General features: G+C 39.0%; 1 protein-coding gene across 1 annotated transcript in view; it reads left to right on the top strand.

The window, feature by feature from the left end:
• The first annotated feature begins 9,555 nt into the window (after positions 1–9,555).
• LYPLA1 (lysophospholipase 1) overlaps positions 9,556–19,444 on the top strand; it is a 41,446-nt gene continuing 31,557 nt past the window's right edge. Inside the window, exons 1-2 of the mRNA XM_066266129.1 lie at positions 9,556–9,733; positions 10,574–10,605. Of these exons, the coding sequence (XP_066122226.1) occupies positions 9,665–9,733; positions 10,574–10,605 (101 nt within the window). The 5' untranslated portion in view covers positions 9,556–9,664. The remainder of the gene's footprint in view (positions 9,734–10,573; positions 10,606–19,444) is intronic.

The following is a 19,444-nucleotide window of genomic DNA, read 5'->3' as shown; positions in this document are numbered from 1 at the left end:
AAGAGGTGCTTCTTCCAGAAGTGCGGCGGGGGCCGGATAAATGGCCTCAGGGGGCCGCATGTGGCCCGCGGGCCGTAGTTTGGGGACCCCTGTTCTAGACAGTACAATAAAGGCAAATGGAAAAATCAAGCATTCAGATGGGAAAAGAAGTAAAACTCTATTTTCAAGTATATAATTGTCTAAGAATTATTTTTTTTTATTTTAGAGAGAGAGAGGCAGAGAGAGGGACAAATAGGGACAGAGAGGAAGGGAGAGAGATAAGAAACATCAATTATTCATTGCAGCACCTTAGTTCATTAATTGCTTTTTCATATGTGCCTTGCTTGACCGGGGAGCTGCAGCCAAGCCAGTGAATCCTTGCTCAAAGCCAATGACTATGGGCTCAAGCCAGCGACCATAGGGTCATATGTATGATCTCATGCTCAAGTCACCGACCCCACCCTCAAGCTGGTGAGCCCGTGCTCAAGCCAGATGAGTCTGGAGCCCTCCGGGTTTTGAACCTGGGACCTCTGCATCCGAGACTGACGCTCTATCCACTGCACCATCACCTGGTCAGGCAGTCTAGGAAAATCTTAAGAAATCTACAGAAAAAATTGCTGGGACATTGAAGTCAGTATAGCAAGATTATAGATGCAAGGTCAATATGCAAAAATTAGTTTTATGTATTTACATATCTAGCAATAAATAGTCAAATTGAAATTTAATAAACCATTAACAATAGCATAAAATACAAATTTTTAAGAATAAATTTGAAGATATGCAGGTCTATACACTGAAAATATTAAACAATGTTGACAGAAAGTCCAAGATTACCTGAGTAAGTGGAGAGATATATTTGGGTCACAGATCAGAAGATTCCATTGTCAGTTTTCCTCAAGTTCGTTTGTGGATTAAAGTGAATCTCAATGAAAATCCCAATAGGCTTTTTTGACAAATAGACAAGTTAATTCTAAAATGAATAGTGAAATATAAAGCATAGAATAGCTAAAACAACTTTGAAATAGAAGAGCAAGGTAGGAGGATTAACACCACTTGATTTCAAGGTTTTGTAAAGCTACAGTAACAATATTGTGTTACTGGAATGGGCATAGATCACCAGAACATCACAGAAAATTCAGAAGTAGACTCACAAATTTATGGACAATTGATTTTTAAAATAGCAGCTTAATGAAGATATAGTTCACATACCATACAGTTAACACATTTTAAATGTAAATTAATTGTTTTGTAGTATATTCAGAGACTTGTAAAACCATCATCACTGAATTTTTTAAAATTCAGGCTACCTACAAAACTCCCCTGACTCCTCTAGTAGTCACTCCCCATTTCTTTCTAAATCCCCTGAGCCCTAGGTCCTAAGCAACTGTCAATCTATTTTTGTCTCTATGGACTTGCCTATTCTGTACATTTCACATAAATGGTATCATGCATGGTGGAATTCAAATAATTTAACAACCGGTTCTCTGCCCTAATGACTGTTTTAAGTATAAAAAACAATATACCGAAGGGTAGTTTATTATTTCATACATTTAATACTTAAATAAGAACAATAAAAGAGATACACAAAACTGATTATGTTGTAAGAGTTTTAAAATATTAATGAAAAATATTAAGTAATATCTGACAAAAAATAATATAAGTTTTCACCCCCTGGTTGCTTGTCACTTTTCCTCTTTACGTTATGTTTGTTTACTGAAGTAACGAGCGCAAGGAATTAAAATGTAGTATTTCGCCTGACGTGGCAGTGGTGCAGTGGATAGAGCGTCGGACTGGGATGCGGAGGACACAGGTTCAAGACCCCGAGGTTGCCAGCTTGAGCATGGGCTCATCTGGTTTGAGCAAAAGCTCACCAGCTTGGACCCAAGGTTGCTGGCTCGAGCAAGGGATTACTCAGTCTGCTGAAGGCCCGCGGTCAAGGCACATATGAGAAAGCAATCAATGAACAACTAAGGTGTCACAATGAAAAACTAATGATTGATGCTTCTCATCTCTCTCTGTTCCTGTCTATCTGTCCCTATCTATCCCTCTCTCTCTTTCTCTCTGTCACTGTAAAAAAAAATGTATTTCATCAAAGGCATAATGAGTTTTATGAAATGAAAAAATAAATATTACAAGCATAGTTCCGTAAAAATTTTTTCATCTATGGACAAAATGAACATTACTACAGGTGTTTAGATTACGCTATTGCGCAGATGAACGTTAAAAAGGAATAAGGAACAACAACAACAAAAAAGGAATAAGGAGGGCCCTAGGCGGTTGGCTCAGCCAGCGTTAGAGCGTCGTCCTGGTGTGCAGATGTCCCGGGTTCAATTCGCAGTCAGGGCACACAGGAGAGGCAGGAGAGGTGCCCATCTGCTTCTCCACCCCTCTCCCTTCTCCTCCCCTCCCCCTCCCACTCTCATATCTCTCTCTCCCTCTCTCTCTTCCTCTCTCTCTCTCTCTCTCCCTCTTCTGCAGCCATGGCTCAATTGGAGGGACTTGGTCCCAGGCACTGGAAATGACTCCATGGTTTCCACCTCAGGCGCTAAAGTAGCTCAGTTGATGACCGACGGCCCAGATGGGCAGAGCATCGTCCCCTCATCCCCTCGTGGGCTTGCCAGGTGGATCCTGGTTGGGGCACATGTGAGCATCTGTCTCTGCCTCCCCTCCTTTTACTGAATTAAAAAAAATAATAATTAATTAAGAATAAGGAATGTAAATTTATGATTTCCACATTGGGCAGCTGCTCAGTCACCCATCCTAGAGAGAGAAGCCTGATTACAGGTGCCATTTTAACAATCGGTTTGCCAAACTCAACAAAGATTAGGTATCTATTTTGCCAAACGGGTGTGAACTGGCTGAATCCCACCACTGGTCATGCAATGTGTGGGGGTTTTTTTTGTTTTTTTTGTTTTGTTTTGTTTTCTGAAGCTGGAAATGGGGAGAGACAGTCAGACAGACTCCCGCATGCGCCCGACCGGGATCCACCCGGCACGCCCACCAGGGGCAAAGCTCTGCCCACCAGGAGGCGATGCCGCGACCAGAGCCACTCTAGCACCTGGGGCAGAGGCCAAGGAGCCATCCCCAGCACCCGGGCCATCTTTGCTCCAATGGAGCCTTGGCTGCGGGAGGGGAAGAGAGAGACAGAGAGGAAGGAGGGGGGGGGTGGGGAAGCAAATGGGCGCTTCTCCTATGTGCCCTGGCCGGGAATCGAACCCGGGTCCCCCGCATGCCAGGCCGACGCTCTACCGCTGAGCCAACCGGCCAGGGCCCAATGTGTGGTTTTTGTGACTGGTTTAAAGCATGCAACATCTAGCATGTATCATTTCATTTCTAAGTAATAGTCCACTGTATGGATATACCCCACCTTGTTTATTCTTTCACTAGCTGCTGAACATTTGTTTCCACTTTGGGACTTTTATAAATTATTCTGTTATGAGCATTTGTGTACAGATTTTTGTGAGTACATTTGTTTTCAGTTATCTTGGGTATATAACTGGGAGTGGAATTACTGGATCAAAAGGTAACTTTATGTTTAAACTTTTGAGGAACTGAGAGACAGTTTTCCAAAGCAGCTGAACCATTTACATTCCCCCCACTAGTGTATGAGTGTCCCACTTTTTCTACATCCTGGCTCACGTTTGTTATTTATCTTGCTTATTATAGCCATCTTCGTAAAAATGAAGTGGTATCTCATTTGGTTTTAATTTGCATTTCCCTAGTTTAATATAGTGAGAATTTTTTACATGTGTTTATTGGCCATTTGTATATATTCTTTGGAGAAATGTCTATACAAATCTAAGAAATCATTGCCTATTCCAAAGTCACAAAGATTTAAACCTGCGTACTATTCTTTAAAGAGTTTATAGTTTTAGCTCTTACATTTAGGTCTTTGATCCATTTGAGTAAATTTTGTATGTGGTGTGGGAAAGCTGTCCAGCTCCATTCTTTTGTGTGTGGATATCCAATGGACAACTGATTTTTGACAAAGATGCCAAGGGAATTCAAGAGGAAATGACAATCTTTCAATAAATGGTGACAGAAAATTGAATAGCCATATGCAAAAAAAAATTGGATGTCCATCTCAATTATTATTTCATACCATATGGAAATATTAGTTCAAAATGAATCCTAAATATGAAAGCTGCCAAACTTTAAAACAAAAAGGTAAAAATGGTTTAGCTAGGAAAATCGAGTATATTTGAGTATAACAGAGGACATGCAAACTATGGCAAACCATAGGCAGGTCCAGAGAACAAAGGAAATGAAGGTGATTTTATACAAGAAGGGAGGAAGTTGAAAGGGGGAGTTTTAGAAAATAAATTATCAGAGAGCAAGAATTCAGAATTGTGGCAGCTCCTTGTTGGCTGAGTTATTTGGCAAGGAGAAAAACTGTCCTTCCATCTGCTGGGGTATGTAAAATAATTTCTTCCTGCTGGGTGTGTTAAATAAGCCGCCACAGAATGGCCTGTTCACAAGGGCTCTCACATCATGACTATCTGACTCCCATTTTGAGCCAGATTTTCCTTTATTCATTTTCACACAGTTAAAATTATAAATCTTTTAAAAGAAAACCTAGAAGAAAATCTTAGTTATGTTGGGATAAGCAAAAATTTCTTAAATAAAGCACAAAATAGAAGATATAAACTATAAAAGAAAACCCAAAAAATTTGACTTAATGAAAATTAAAAGTTTTTGCTCTTTATAAGACACAAGATAATGAGAAGATGGGGAGAAAGTATTTTTAAAAACTTATCTGACAAAGCACTCATATCTAGAATATAAAATTTTTATAACTCAATAATAATAACCTAGTTAAAACGTAAGTGATTTGATCAGATATACTAGCTTCCTCTATAGTAACTTTCTTCATAATACCCCCAAATTGGAAATAACTAAAAAGCCCATGGACAGGTTGAACAGGTGGACATCATCGATTACCTATATAATGGAATGCTGCTTAACAATAATAAATGAACAACTAATACAAAAATATGGATGGATCTCCAAACAGTGATGCTGAGTGAAAGAAGTGCTAGAAAACACAAATGAGTCTATTATGACAAAGTAATCAGAGGTTTCCTGAGGATGTGTCTCTTCCCTGCAGAGGAAAGAAGCAGGGATCGATGACAAAGGATCCCAAGAAAACTTTTGGTGTAATGGATATGTTCATTATTTTGATTGTGGTGATAGGTTTAGGATTATAAAAGTCATCAAATTGTACACTTTAAATCTGTGTAGTTTATTGTATGTCACAAATCTTAATAAAACTGCTGAAAGAGAAAATATTGTATTTTAATGTTTTAAAGCGTCTTGCAAAAAAAGTGTTTTTGTAATGTTGTTTAAAAATTCAACATTGTTTTTGAAATTTGCTCACGTTGATGTGTTTACATATCATTTATACATACTCACCTTTGTATAATATCTCATCATACGACTGTAACACAGTGTATTTACCAGTTTTTCTGTTGATGAGTGTTTAGGTTGTGTTTCACTTTACAAAGAGTGCTGCTGTCAATCTTCTTTTATGTTTTCCTGTGCACATATATGTGAGGATTTCCAAAGTATACCCCCAGAGTAAAGTTGCTGGGTTATAGCTATGCAAATCTACAACTTTACTAGATTTTTCCCAACTTGTTCTTACAGGGTCGTTCAACTTTACATGCCTTTTGGCAGTATATGCAATTTAACCCTGTTTTGTTCTTTCCAATATCATGAATCTAAAGTAGTAAATTATTTTGAGCATTTTTTATCATTAGAGCATTTTTATTTATTAGAGTAGTTTTTTTAAGTGTTAGTCATTTGAATTTCCCCTAATGAATATTACCTAAAATTTGGCAGAAGAAATAATGGATTAACTATCTGAATTTTCTCCCAAATGTAGCCAGTTATTCTTATATCAGTTGCTGAAGAATTACCATTTCTACTGATTTAAAATATTGTCCTTATCATGTACCTATTTGTCCCATGTTTTTTGTTTTCTTGGAGTTTTAGTTCTGTTTATAAATCTAAAGTATTCAGTCAACGGTGGTCTGTCCTTTCCTACAGTGGTAATTTATTCTTTTAACTCTTGTAGTTCTAGATGATGTTGATGGGAGGGAAAAAAACCTTTTTCCTCTGTTCTCTTAGGTTCAGTTACTAGGGCCCTACAAATTAAACTGACAAAAGACAGATTAACAAGAGAAAAAAATTTATTTCATAGCATATGGGCAGACCTCTAAGAAATAAGATGAAAAACCATGAAGAGCCAGTCAAGAGTTGGAGGCTTATGTACCATCTTAACAAAGGGATACACATTTGTAGAGAATGATAAAAAGAAAAGGGTTTTGAGCTTCTAATTCTGTCGTGTTTATGAAGTTCGAATTATTTTACAGAATTAAAAAATCTTATTAGGATATTCAAAAGTATTTTTATTAAAGTATACGTTATTGGGATTTTAATTGGGAATACATTGTATTGGTCAATTAATTCTAAGGTAATTGATAACCTTATAATATTGCATCTTTCCATCCACTTATTTGACTTTCCTGTATGTTGATAGCTTCATACTTTTCCTGATATATGTCTGGTATATTCTTAGGTTTTTAAAATTTCTATTGTAAATATTTTCTTTCTCCCATTAGATATTTTAACCAGCCATTGTATGTAGCTAGAAAAACAATACATTTTTATATATTGATTTAGTAATTGGCTATATTTCTGAATTTTCTTGTTAGAAAATTTTTAGCTTGCTTCTATTAAATTTTTCCTTTATATAAGCACTTGAAAATAATAATTTTGTATGTCTTCAATTATTATATTTATTTTATTATCTTACCTAAGGAATAGAGAAATTATAGTTGATCCTTGAATAACACAGAGGTTGGGGGCCCATCACCCTCCTGCAAGAGAGAATCCACATATAACTATTGACTCCCCCAAAACTTAACAAAAGTCCCTCCTCCCTCAGTATTTAATGAGGATTGGTTCCAGGACCCCTGTGGATAACAAATCCTGGGATCCTCAAATTCCTTATATAAAATGGTGTAGAACAATGCATAGGGTCAGCCCTCCTCATCTGTAGATTTCTGAACAACATTTTTCATCCCTGGATGGTTGAATCCTCAGATGCTAACCCTGGAAATATAGAGAGCCAATACTATATTTATTGAAAAAATAGCTGCATATCAGGGAACCCATCCAGTTCAAATCTATTTTGTTCAATGGTCAACTGTAATTCTTAGAACACTGAGGTTGCTTAGAGAATGTAGAACTTAGATGAACCTTGAAGGAACAGTAGAGTTTGAACCGGGAAAGATGAGAGGATGACTGTCCCATTGAGCTGTCCTATTCTCCACTAATGGAAGTTGATAGAACTGATTGTTGGCTCCTGATATTACATCAAAGAAAAATTCACATACTAGTGATGTGGAACATGCTATGTTTATAGTAAAAGCTAAAGATAGTATTTTCTCTGGTAACATCACAACTGTAAACTAAAGACCATCATCGCCATTTAAAAGCCAACAGAAGTCCTCAATTTTGGGTATGGTGAGGAGACAGAGACTTTATTCAGTGCAAACAGCTCAACTGTGGAACAGCACAGCTGGAGAACATTGGATATGAAACATCTTGGCTGAAAGATAGCTCAATGTGTTACAGCTCAATTATCATACAATGCAGCTATTCAGGCAGCCCTGGTGTTACAGCTCCAGAATTACAGCTCTGGTATTAAAGTTCTAAGGCAGGGGTCCCCAAACTTTTTACACAGGGGGCCAGTTCACTGTCCCTCAGACCATTGGAGGGCCGGACTATAAAAAAAACTGAACAAATCCCTATGCGCACTGCACATATCTTATTTTAAAGTAAAGAACAAAACAGGAACAAATACAATATTTAAAATAAAGAACAAGTAAATTTAAATCAACAAACTGACCAGTATTTCAATGGGAACTATGGGCCTGCTTTTGGCTAATGAGATGGTCAATGTGCTCCTCTTACTGACCACCAATGAAAGAGGTGCCCCTTCCAGAAGTGTGCGGGGGGGGGGGCAATAAATGGCCTCAGGGGGCCACAGTTTGGGGACCCCTGTTCTAATAACATGGTGCAGTCAATATGTCAGCTCCAGCTGGAGAAAAGCAATCTTTCTGAAAGTGCACTCCTTAAGACAGAGGTACAGCCAGCTTATATAAAGAAAAGTTCCTGTCCCCAATTCTGGATTGGTTACGCAAAGGAAGACTGCAAATCCTCACAGTTAGATTGGTCCAATAAGCACTGTCCTCATTGGTCACAATGGAGCCACTGATTGGTTTGTAAAGATGCAAATAAGGATATAGATGGGGAACGTCTCAGTCCTGTTGGTTGCAATACATTCCAGGAACTACTATATAAGGGCTGGCTTAGGCTGCAGGAGCAATGCAGGCACACAGTTCCCTGTAGGACAGCAGCTTAGTGCAAGAGAAGCATGACTTGGGTGAGAGACCTGTTTTGTAATGGCTGCTCTGTTCTGTTTGTAAATTTGAGCCCAATTAGCCACTAGGATCCTTTTTCAATAGGTACATTCATTCTCTGGGTCAACACAACCAAATACTTAAAAGTCTGACATAAATGTACACTCAGATTTGAAATGTGAATCACATCATTTTCAATAAATCAGTATCAATTCTGAGTCCACAAAATTCTCAGCATTCAAATCCAAGACAAGAATGAGAAAACATGATTGAGACCCCCCCCCCCAATCCATCAGCATATGGTTATCATCTGAGTTAAAGTGGAGTGGTTTTTTTAAGCATTTATGTCCACCAGTTTCCTTTTCTATCTTACATTGTACTCCTTAAAGATTGTACATATTAAGTTTCTCCAGGGAACTGTAAACTTCTGAAGGTCAGAGAATTTGGCTCTAGGTGTTTCTCAGATCCTACCTTTTTTTTTTTTGATATGCATTAAGGTACTCAAGCTTAGATATCTAGTTTCACACTTAAATCAGCACTAATTCAGTATCCATCAATCATTAAGTTATGGATTCTCATTGACAACGGAAAGTTTTACTTTCCAGCCAGAGTTTTTTAAAAGAGGAAGCCGGTCAACTCCAAAACTACACATAGGAGCAGCCCCAAATGGGAATATAGCAAAAGTTCGACGAGGCTCTCCCAGTCCAGTCCTTCTTTACTTTTACATATGAGTGCACCCTGTCTGTAGGAAACAAAAGAGTATCTGGGGCTGGGAGGAGTGGCTTTGGGGTTCATTCTTTCACTACAGTGCCCAAGAGAGAAAGACAAAGCAAGGCTCCAGGGACCACGCTCGCGTCCTGGGGCTGAGTGCGTCTTCTCCGGGGTGGCCTATGCAAGCGGCTGGAAGAAGCGCAGCGGGGCCGCCCGCACGGAGCAAGTGGACGCGGGGAGTGGAAAGGGGAGAAAGGGAAGGTCAGCTCCGGCTGCAGTCCGTCACAGCCAACCCGGCAGAGAAGCAGGATACTATGACGCGCAGAGTAGGGTAAGGGCGGCGGGGGAGGGGCAAAACGACAGGTCCCCTCAGACGCGAGCGCGCCGAGCGGGCGGAGGGCGGCGCGGCGCCGCGTGTGCGCGCACGCGCCTCAGCGCGCGCCCTGTGGGGCGGGCCGGGACTCGCCGCTCTCACGCCCTTGGGCCGTGGCCGGGCGCGGGCTCTCCTTTCCGCTTCCGACGCGCGTTGTCTGTGGAGCCGGTGTATGTGCGGCAATAACATGTCTGCCCCACTTCCCGCCATTGTGCCCGCTGCCCGGAAGGCCACCGCTGCGGTGAGTGGTGGCGGCGGCCGGAGCTCGGAGGGGCTCGCTCGGCCCACCGCAGGCGACTGCTCCTCACGCGGGGTCAACTTCGCAGGCGGCTTGGTGACGGGTGGACAGGGACGCTCCGCCCTGACGGGGTGGGGGGTGCGGTAATCGGCACGTCCCGGGCCCCCCTGTGTGGGGAGGGCTCTGGGTTCGAGGCCTGGGCCGCAGGTTCAGCCCCAGCACTCCCTCCCCAGCCCCGAGCCCGAGCCCTCTGCATTGCAGAGCGACTGCAGAGACCCCCGGCTGCCCGGCCCCAGGTTGGAGTGACCGGCGTTACTGCAGAGGCGTCCTAACTCGAGTTGGGTTTACGGCATATTTCTGTTGTGTTTGTGGATGTGAGAAGTATTAAGTCCGCAAAAAAATAGGGGGGAAAAAGACTTTCTTGTCTTACCTTGCATTCACTCTTGTCCTAAAGAAGTTTGGTTAGTGTCTTATAAGGTCACAGGTGTTGTTTTTTAGGAAACTGTATTTAAGGATCTCAAACTTATTTTTATTTCCGTAAGTTTCTTTTCGTGATGGAAAAATTCTACAGTATAAATGAGACTTTTCATGGTTTGACTTGAAAGAGACTTTTTTCTTAGAATGTGATCATTTGCACTTAAGAATGTCTAAGTGGGACCTCTTTCTGTGCTACAAGGAGAGAAGTATTTTTGCCATTTAAGAGATGTCTGTAGTGGTTAATTAACTTTAGGAAGGTAGTGTTCTGTAATTCTGGCATCCACCTTAACCAAAGCTATAGTGTGTAACAGTTCCGTATGGGTTTATTTAGGCATTGCTTATTGTTTTTTTCCCCTTTTCTTTTAGGTGATTTTCCTTCATGGATTGGGAGATACAGGGTAGGTACCGTTATTATAGCAACAGTAATAAAATGGGGTCATACAACTCTTCCTAAGTGATCAAAGGTTTCCTACGCTAAGATTGTGTAAAAATGATTGCTAATAGTATTTATTATGGTCCAGTAATGAGATACAAACTTTTCATTTTTGAAAACCCCCAGAATTTTCCCTTCATCATCTTGAATATGTCAATGTTTCACCTCCTGTGGTTGGAACATATTAAAATTGCAAACTCCTCCTTCAGTTGCTGTGGGTATTGGATAGCCAAATGGGTGGAATGTTGGAGCTTTCCAGAGGAGTTAAAATTTCAGGGCAGGTTTAGAAGAACTGGTTGATTTTGATAAGAGCAGCAATAGCAATGTGCAGTATACAGCATTCTGAATGAGAGATTAGATGTTCCCTTAAAAAGAAAAAAATCAGTTGAAGGGCAGTGGTAGCAACTCAGAGATTTACTTGGAGGCTTATCAAACAATTTTTGTTGTGCTAACTTTAGATAAATGATTTATTTTTCACTTAGGCTTTTTCTATATTGTGAGGTTTTGTTTTTAATTTAAATCAGTGATTATCTGTTTGAAACAGGAAAAGTTGTTACAAAATTGTAGAATTGGCAGAAAACTGAGATAGATAAATTTTAATAAAGTAGCCACAAAACTGTTAAATCTTGTTTACAGGGAGGTATTGGGTTAGAATAATATTTTTAAATTAAATTTTTTGATTAATTTTTAAAAATGATTTCTAATCTTTCATGCTTACTTAGTAGCAGTAACTTGACACATATTTATACTTTGTGTGGAGTTACAGAAGAGGTTGCAGGACTGTTTTCTGACAATCAGGTGGTTCTATGACAGTAACAGGCTTATTTTACTATTTATTTTCAGAAACAGGTGTAGTGTAGTTCTATTTTATAATCAAACCCTTCTTGATGCTGAGGGCTAGGTAGGAACTTGGCACCCTGTAACTTTCCCATAAAGAGAACTTCTAGACCTGAACAATCAGTCCAAGAGAAAAAAAAACTTCAGTGTGAGAAGGTTCTCTGTGGACCCCAATTTAGCCAGATTACATAGACTGAAGTTAAGCGTGAACATGATAAACCAAATGAATAAAATATTTAAAATAACCAAAAGTATCCATGACATGTTCACTAAGAATTAAATTTATATTAAAAGTTAAAGGTCTTCAGTTCTGAAAGTACTTTGTGAGTTAACACTAAGCTGATTCTAGTTTGGTCTCATAAATACATAGTGAAATTCAGAATGAACCAATTTGGAGAACTAAAGGAGATATGGCAGGTTAACTTGGAGGATGTTGGGATTAAGCAATTTAGTTTTGTCCCACAATGGGGCCGACGAAATGAGAAGGTATTTTAAGACCCACAAAGGAAGCAGGCAACTCCATAGATTATAATAGAATTTATTATAGGGTAATTTACTTACTGGAAGACTGAGCAAAAAAGATGACCCAGCAGTCTGCCCAGATTATGCTCTGCTAACAGACACCTGTTACAGTACTTCTTTTTTTTTTTATGATTTTAATTTATGTTTACATAGATTCAAGTGTTACAGTACTTTTTAAATAGTATAACTGGAGCACTAGTGACTCACAAGATGAGAGGACAAAGTGTAGTAGTGACGGAGCCATACTTCTTACTGGTCTTGTGGTATACTCTGTATATCACCAGTTTGATATTTATCTCAGTTGTTATGATGCCATTCTGGCTGTTACTGCTAACAAAAATAGCTTCCAAGATAATCGTGAACTAAAAAGCTTTGATATGTTTGCTAGGGACGGAAGGTGATCAAAGGTCACAGCATGAAACTTAAATCCAGGACATAGCAAAGAAGTTGAGTTTTATTTATGTCTGCTTCTATACAAGTTTGTTGCTATAAAAATGGGCCACTTTTGTTCTTTGTTGTTGAAGTTCTTTTTTTGCAGAACCAGCCAAGATATAGTCTGGAAACTCGGGTCTTGCTGTCTCTGTCTTTTAGATTCCTCGTGAAAAAAGAGGTGGCCAGATAAAACTGAAAAACTCTGTAATTGCATATTTTCTTAATTCTTGTTTTAAAAATTTATTTAGACAATTAAATTTAACAGAGTGACATTGGTCAACCAGAGTACATAGATTTAGAGAAAACATCTCCACATCATTTGGACAGTTGATTATGTTGTATACCCATCACTCAGAGTCAAAAGTCAAATCATCCTTAGTCACCCTATATTTTGTTTCTCTTTTATTTTCTCAATTCTAATGTGTCATTTCCCCAGCATTTTTATGTTTCTGAGATTGGTACCCATCGTACTACATGTGTGTTGATTGTGGTGGTGATTTTTTTTTTCCATGAAAAACTTTTTAGTGGTACCTCTTCTAAGCTCTGAGTTCTAGGAAATATGATATGGTATACGTAGTCTCCTCTTGGAGATTTACAGCTAATGTACTAGCATGTTTAAAGCTCTGAAAAGATCTTCAGTAAAGAAACACCAAGTGTTCCTATTTCATAATATAAGTGATAAACTGTAAAACTAGTATTCAAAGAAATATGTTTTAGACCATACTATATGGCATGAGATCACAGTTTTGTTTACAAAACAAAAGTAGTGTTTGTTATGGATATGAAAATGTTACATTTGTATTGTAAAATTAAATTCAAAATTCAGATATGCTTGAGGAGAGAAAATCACTTGAAATCCTACCACGCGGAGGTACGTATTTATTTTTGATAGCATTCTTAAAAAACGCTATATTTGAAATGTTTTCAAGTTTATAGAAGAGTTGCAAGAATAATACAAATTCCTCAATAACTTTTCCTAGATTCACTTATCTCTACTGAATGTTATTGTTTGCTGAACCCTTGAGAGTAAATTGCAGATATAATGATTCTGTATTTCCAAACACTTTAGTATGTATATTCTGAGAAAAGCAGAATCTCAATATAACCATAGAAGTTATCAGATTCAAGAAATTTAGCACTTACTTAATATTTAATATTATTATCTATTTTACTATGAGTTCAAACTTTGCCAGTTGTCCCAGTAATATCCTTTTTATAGTCCTGCACACCCCCCTCCTGCAATCCAGTTCCTAGTCACATTACATTTAGCTCTTTAATCCCTTAATCTGGAGCCATGCCTCAGCTCTTCTTTGTCTTTCGTGATTCTAACATTTTTGTAGAGATCAGGCCAGTCCCTCAGTTTAGGTTTGACATTTCCTCATGATTAGCTTCAGTTTGTGTATTTTTTGGTATGCATACCAATAGATGATATGTCCTGTTCATGCATCACATCAGGAGACAAGTGATTCTCTTTGTCCCATCATAGATAATAACTTGGATCAGTTGACTAAAGTGGTATCTTCCAGGTTTCTCTACGGCTGTTGTTTTCCCTTGGTAGGTAAAAAGCAAATTGTAGGGAGATGTATTGAGATTATGCAATTTGTACATCAGACTTTCACCTAATATAAATATTTTTTTGCATCAATTGATGATTCTTGGTTTGAATTAATTGTTATTATGATATGATTTTGTCACTTTTATAAATTTATTAGTTTGTCCCTCCCCAGTTTATTTAGTATAGACAGATTTATATAGTGGTTTATATTCCATTATTATTATGTTTTAAAATCTTTAACTTAACTTCAAACTTTACACAAAAGTTACAGAAATAGTATTTAGAGTTCCTTTTATGCCCTTTACTTAGATTACCCAATTATCGAAATTTCTGAAACTGCCTCATTACTCTATACTACTACAGTATTTATCTTGTATTACAATACAAGGACACTCCCACATAACCATGGTATCACCATCAATCAAGAAGTTAACACTGATCTAATACTACTATCAAATTCACCAACCTCAATCACATTTCCTTGGTTTAACTCAGTAATGGGTCCAGGACCGAGTCGAGGATCTTACAGCATGTCGTTATGTCTCCTTAGTCTCTTTCAATCTGGAACAGTCTTTCATGACTTTGACACTTCCAGAATACAGGTCAGTCACTTTGTAGAATGTCTGTCAGTTTGGGTTTATGTGATATCTCCTCTGGCTTAAGCCTTTTTGGCAGGAGCACCATGGAAGGTTTGCTCTACTTGTCTCAGTGTATTGTATCAGACACACACTTTTGATATTTGCTCCTTTACTGATGGTATGATGATATTGCATTTTTTCACCTGGTTAAGAGTGTGCCTGCCAGGTTTCACCACAGTAAAATTAATAAGTATATGGTACTTAAAAAATATTCAATAGTTTGTAAAGTCGTGGCTGAATAGCTCAGTTGGTTGGAGCGTCATCCAGAAGCACAGAGGTTGCCGGTTTGATCACCATTCAGGGCACATACAGGAATGGCTCGATGTTCCTGTCTATCTCTCTCTCCCTGCCTTATTCTAAATTTAAAAAAAAGAAAAAAATTTGTAGGACATACTTTGATATGAGAATATGTGTGTCTCACCAAATTTTCACCCATGAATTTAGCATCCATGAGTCATTCTTGTCAGAATCTCTTATTGTGATAGTTGCCAAATGATGATGATCTTTTAAAAATTTCTTTAGTCTAACTTTATTTGCTGGCAGTCTACTTGGGGTAGAGCTTTCTCTTTTATTTATTCTTATTTCTGATTTATGCAGGTATTCATATGTTTAGAAATTTAAAATCAGTACAGATTCTTGGATTTTTGTTTAGCCTAAAGGTTACAATCTGTGGTTAAATCTATAATTATTTATTTTGATGCTTAAATTGTCCTATATTTGGCCAGTGAGCACCCCTTTGAGTTGGCTCTTATGTCTTTGGGACATGTCACATCTTTCTGGTACAATGGGATCATTTCCAGGATCATCATCTATTTTTTCTGCAACAGTCCTCAACTCAGCCACTTTTCAAGAGCCCTGGTTCCTTTTCGTGGAAAATATTATTTAGAAACCAAGACCTGAGTGCTAATCTATGCTTATTGCTATAGTAGTTACTTCTGGACCCTATCAATGAACGGAGCTAGAAATATATCTACATACATCTTTATCAGTTTTGATATTTATATATTTTAAAATTTTAGTTGGCTAGTTTGCTCAGTGGATAGAGCATCAACAGTGTGCCAACAATCCAGGTTTGGTCCCCAGTCAGGGCACATATGAAAAGCGACCATCTGCTTCTCTTCCCCTCCCTCTCCCCCTTCTCTCTCTCTTCCCATCTCACAGCCAGTGGCTCGATTGGTTTGAGCATTGGCCCTGAGTGCAGAAGATAGCTAGATTGGTCCAAGCATTGGGCTCAGGCACTAAGGATAGCTCAGTTGATTCAGCATCAGCCCTAGACAGGGGTTGGGGTTTGATCCCGGATGGGGCGCATGCACACATGCGGGAGTCTGTTCTCTATCTCTTCTCTCGCTTAAAAAAAAAAGGTTTACAATGATTTCTTCAGTTCTAGCCCAACACCACAGGGTTAACTCTAACCTTCTCACTTTTCATATTTGTAATTTTATGAGAAACTTAAGCTTCTATCCTGGCAGTTCTGGCCAGTTGTGCAGCTTGGGATGTGCCCCATCCAGGTGCCCCAGCCCACAGCTACCCTTTATAGGTGGGAACACATCCTCCCAGCCCCCTACTGCTGAGGGTGACACCTGAAAAGTCAGTTCTAACTGAGGAAGATGGGGCAGGAAAAGAGGCCCCGTGGAAGTCTTAGCCCTCTATGTGTAAATCCCTTCACTCCATATACACAAGAAGTTATTGATCTGTATTACTGGTCTATGTGAGAGTTTTCTAGACTGAGGAGATTGTAAAAGCTTAGAAAAGAAAGTTTCAAAGACAGATGTATTTTAGTGAATCAGATCTTACCAAGAGGTCAAACAGAGAGAATTGAAAATAATGAATTGGCAACACTGATATATTTCATGACCTTCCATTTGCAAGTCTTTCTATAATTAAGAACTAATAGAATTATAAAGTAGTATTTAAGGATCATTTAGTTAGAAGAAATAGAAAACCAATGAGTTTAAGCGAAATGTAGAATTTGTACAAGAATAGCGTACTAGCACACAAAGGCAAAGATTTTTAAATTTTATTGAAAATATATAGGCCCTGGCCAGTTGGCTCATTTGGTAGAGCATCAGCCAGGTGTGTGGATGTCCCAGGTTTGATTCCCAGTTAGGGCACACAGGAGAAATAACTATCTGCTTCTCCACCCCTCTCAGTCTCCCTTCTCTCTCTTATCTCTCTTTTACCCTCTCACAGCCATGGCTCAGTTGAAGCAAGTTGACCTCAGGCACTGAGGATGGCTCCATGGCCTCTGCCTCAGGTGCTAAAATAGCTCAGTTGCTGAGAAATGGAGCAACGGCCCCAGACGGGCAGAGCAGCGCCCGGTAGGGGTCTTGCCAAGTGGATCCCAGTCTGGGATCATGTGGGAGCCTGTCCCTCTGCCTCTCCACTTCTTATTTAAGAAAAATTTAAAAGAGAAAAAGAAAATATGTAATTTACATATGTAAAAATCACCTAAGAACATGGGGTGTTTTTTTTTTTCTGTTTAACTTTGTACTATATAGCTAAGGCTTGAACAGTACTGGATATGTATTAGCACTAAGTATTTGTTGAATGAATAAGTGAGGAATCAAAGGGCAAGACATATAGTGAGCATCAATCACCAAGCATATTTCTTAGGGCTGCTGCACACAGAACTACAAACTAGGTGGTTTAAAATAGCAGAAATTTTTTCTCTAGTTTTCAAAATGTTGGAAGTCTAAAATCAAGATGTCAGAAGGGCTACAACACTTTGTCCAAGAGCTCTAGGAAAAATCCTTTGCCTCATAGTTTGTGATGGTTCCTGGCATTCCTTGGCTTGTAGCAATGTATTTCTAATATCTGCCTCCTCTTTTTTTTTCCTTAGGTGAGAAGCAGGGAGGCAGAGAGACAGACTCTCACATGCACCCCAACCAGGATCCATTTGACAAGCCCCGTGGGGCCATTGCTCCATTGCTCTCAATTGTCTGAGACAAGGCAATGGAGCCATCCTTAGCACACAGGGCCAACTTGCTCCAACCCACCCATGGCTGCATGTGGGGGGGGGGGAGAGCAAAAGAAAAGAAAGAGAGAGAAAGAGAAAGGAAGGAAGGGAGAGGAGGGAAGGAGAGGGGGAGGAGTGGAGAAGCAGATCATCGCTGCTCCTGTGTGCCCTGACTGAGAATCAAACCCAGGACATTCACACCTGGGTGGATGTTCTACCACTGAGCCAACCAGCCAGAGCCTCTGCCTCCTCCTTTAAATGACTTTTTTTCTGCTCTTTGTATGTATTCTCTCTTCTTTATAGGGACACTGGTTACTAGATTTAGATTCTACCCTAAATCTCTATGATCTCATCTTAATCAAATTACAATATGTGTGTAAAGAGCCTGTTTCTAAATATGGTCACATTCTGAGGTTCCAGGTGAAGATGAATTTGGGGGGTTATTGTTCAACCAACCTAACTAAGGTAGTCTCACCATCTTTTGTGATCTTGTGGTTTCTCACTTTGGCTTCTTTATGTATTTGCACAATTTTCTTTGCTGACACTTTTTTAAGTGTGTCTGAAGTTTTCTTTAATTGTAATATCTTTGGCTTTGGTATCAGAGTAATGCTGGCCTCATAGAGTGAGATAGAGAACGTTCCTTTCTCTCAGGTTTTATGTGTTTTTTGTTTGTTTCTTTGTTTGGAAAAGTTTCAGAGGATTGGTAGTAGTTCTTTAGATGTTTGGTAGAATTCACCAGTTGAAGCCATCAGGTCCCTTTTCTTATTGGGGAGATTTTTGATTACTGACATAACCTTCTTACTAGTTACAGGTCGTCAGGTTTTCTATTTCTTCATGAGTTAGACTCAGTAGGTTTTGCTTATACGTAGTAGATCGTACATTTTGTCTAGGTTATCCAGTTTGTTGGTGCGCAGTTGTTTATAGTACTCTCCTATAATTTTTATTTTTATAGAACCAGTAAAAATTTGACCTTTCTCTCTCTTTTTAATCTATTTAGTTAAAAGTTTGTCAATTTGTTGATTCTTTTGAGTAACCAACCTTTTTTTTTAGATTTTATTGATTTTTACAGAGAGAGAGGGACAGGAAGTGAGAAGTATCAACTCATAGTTGCTTCACTTTAGTTGTTTATTGACTGAGTGCTTGTTGTATGTGCCTGACCAGGCAAGCCCAGGGCTTTGAACCAGGGACCTCAGTGTTCCAGGTCAGCGCTCTATCTACTGTATTACCACAGGTGAGGCTGAAGAACCAACCTTTGGTTTCATTCATTTTCTCTGTTGTTTTTCTGTTCTCTATTTTGTCTGTCTCTGACCTGATCTTTAGTATTTCCTTCCTTCTGCTAGCTTTGGGTTTACTTTTTTCTTTTCTTACTATTTTATTAAGTTGTAATTTTAAGTGGTTATTTGAGATTTTTATTATTTTTATTGATTTTAGGGAGAGAGAGAGACAGGAACATTCATTGATCTGTTCCTGTATGTGCCCCTACTGGGGATTGAACCAGCAACCTCTGCACTTCAGGACAATGCTCAAACCAACTGAGCTATACAGCCAGGGCAAGATCTTTCTTGTTTTTTAAACAAGCATTTATAACTATAAATTTCCCCTTAGCATCACTTTTACTGCATTATGTATGTTTTGGTTTGTTGTGTTTTCATTTTCGTTTATCTAAATATTTTCAGTTTTTTTTGTTTGCTTGTTTTTTTTACAGAGACTGAGCAAGAGCCAGAGGGAGGAACAGATAGGGACAGACAGACAGGAACGGAGAGAGATGAGAAGCATCAATCATCAGTTTTTTGTTGTGACACCTTAGTTGTTCATTGATTGTCTCTCATATGTGCCTTGACCGTGGGGCTACAGCAGACCGAGT

This window comes from Saccopteryx bilineata, chromosome 3 (assembly GCF_036850765.1).
Source record: "Saccopteryx bilineata isolate mSacBil1 chromosome 3, mSacBil1_pri_phased_curated, whole genome shotgun sequence".
NCBI classification, from domain to species: domain Eukaryota; kingdom Metazoa; phylum Chordata; class Mammalia; order Chiroptera; family Emballonuridae; genus Saccopteryx; species Saccopteryx bilineata.
Note: the sequence above shows the minus strand (reverse complement) of the source record. Positions and strands in the feature narration are given on the sequence as shown.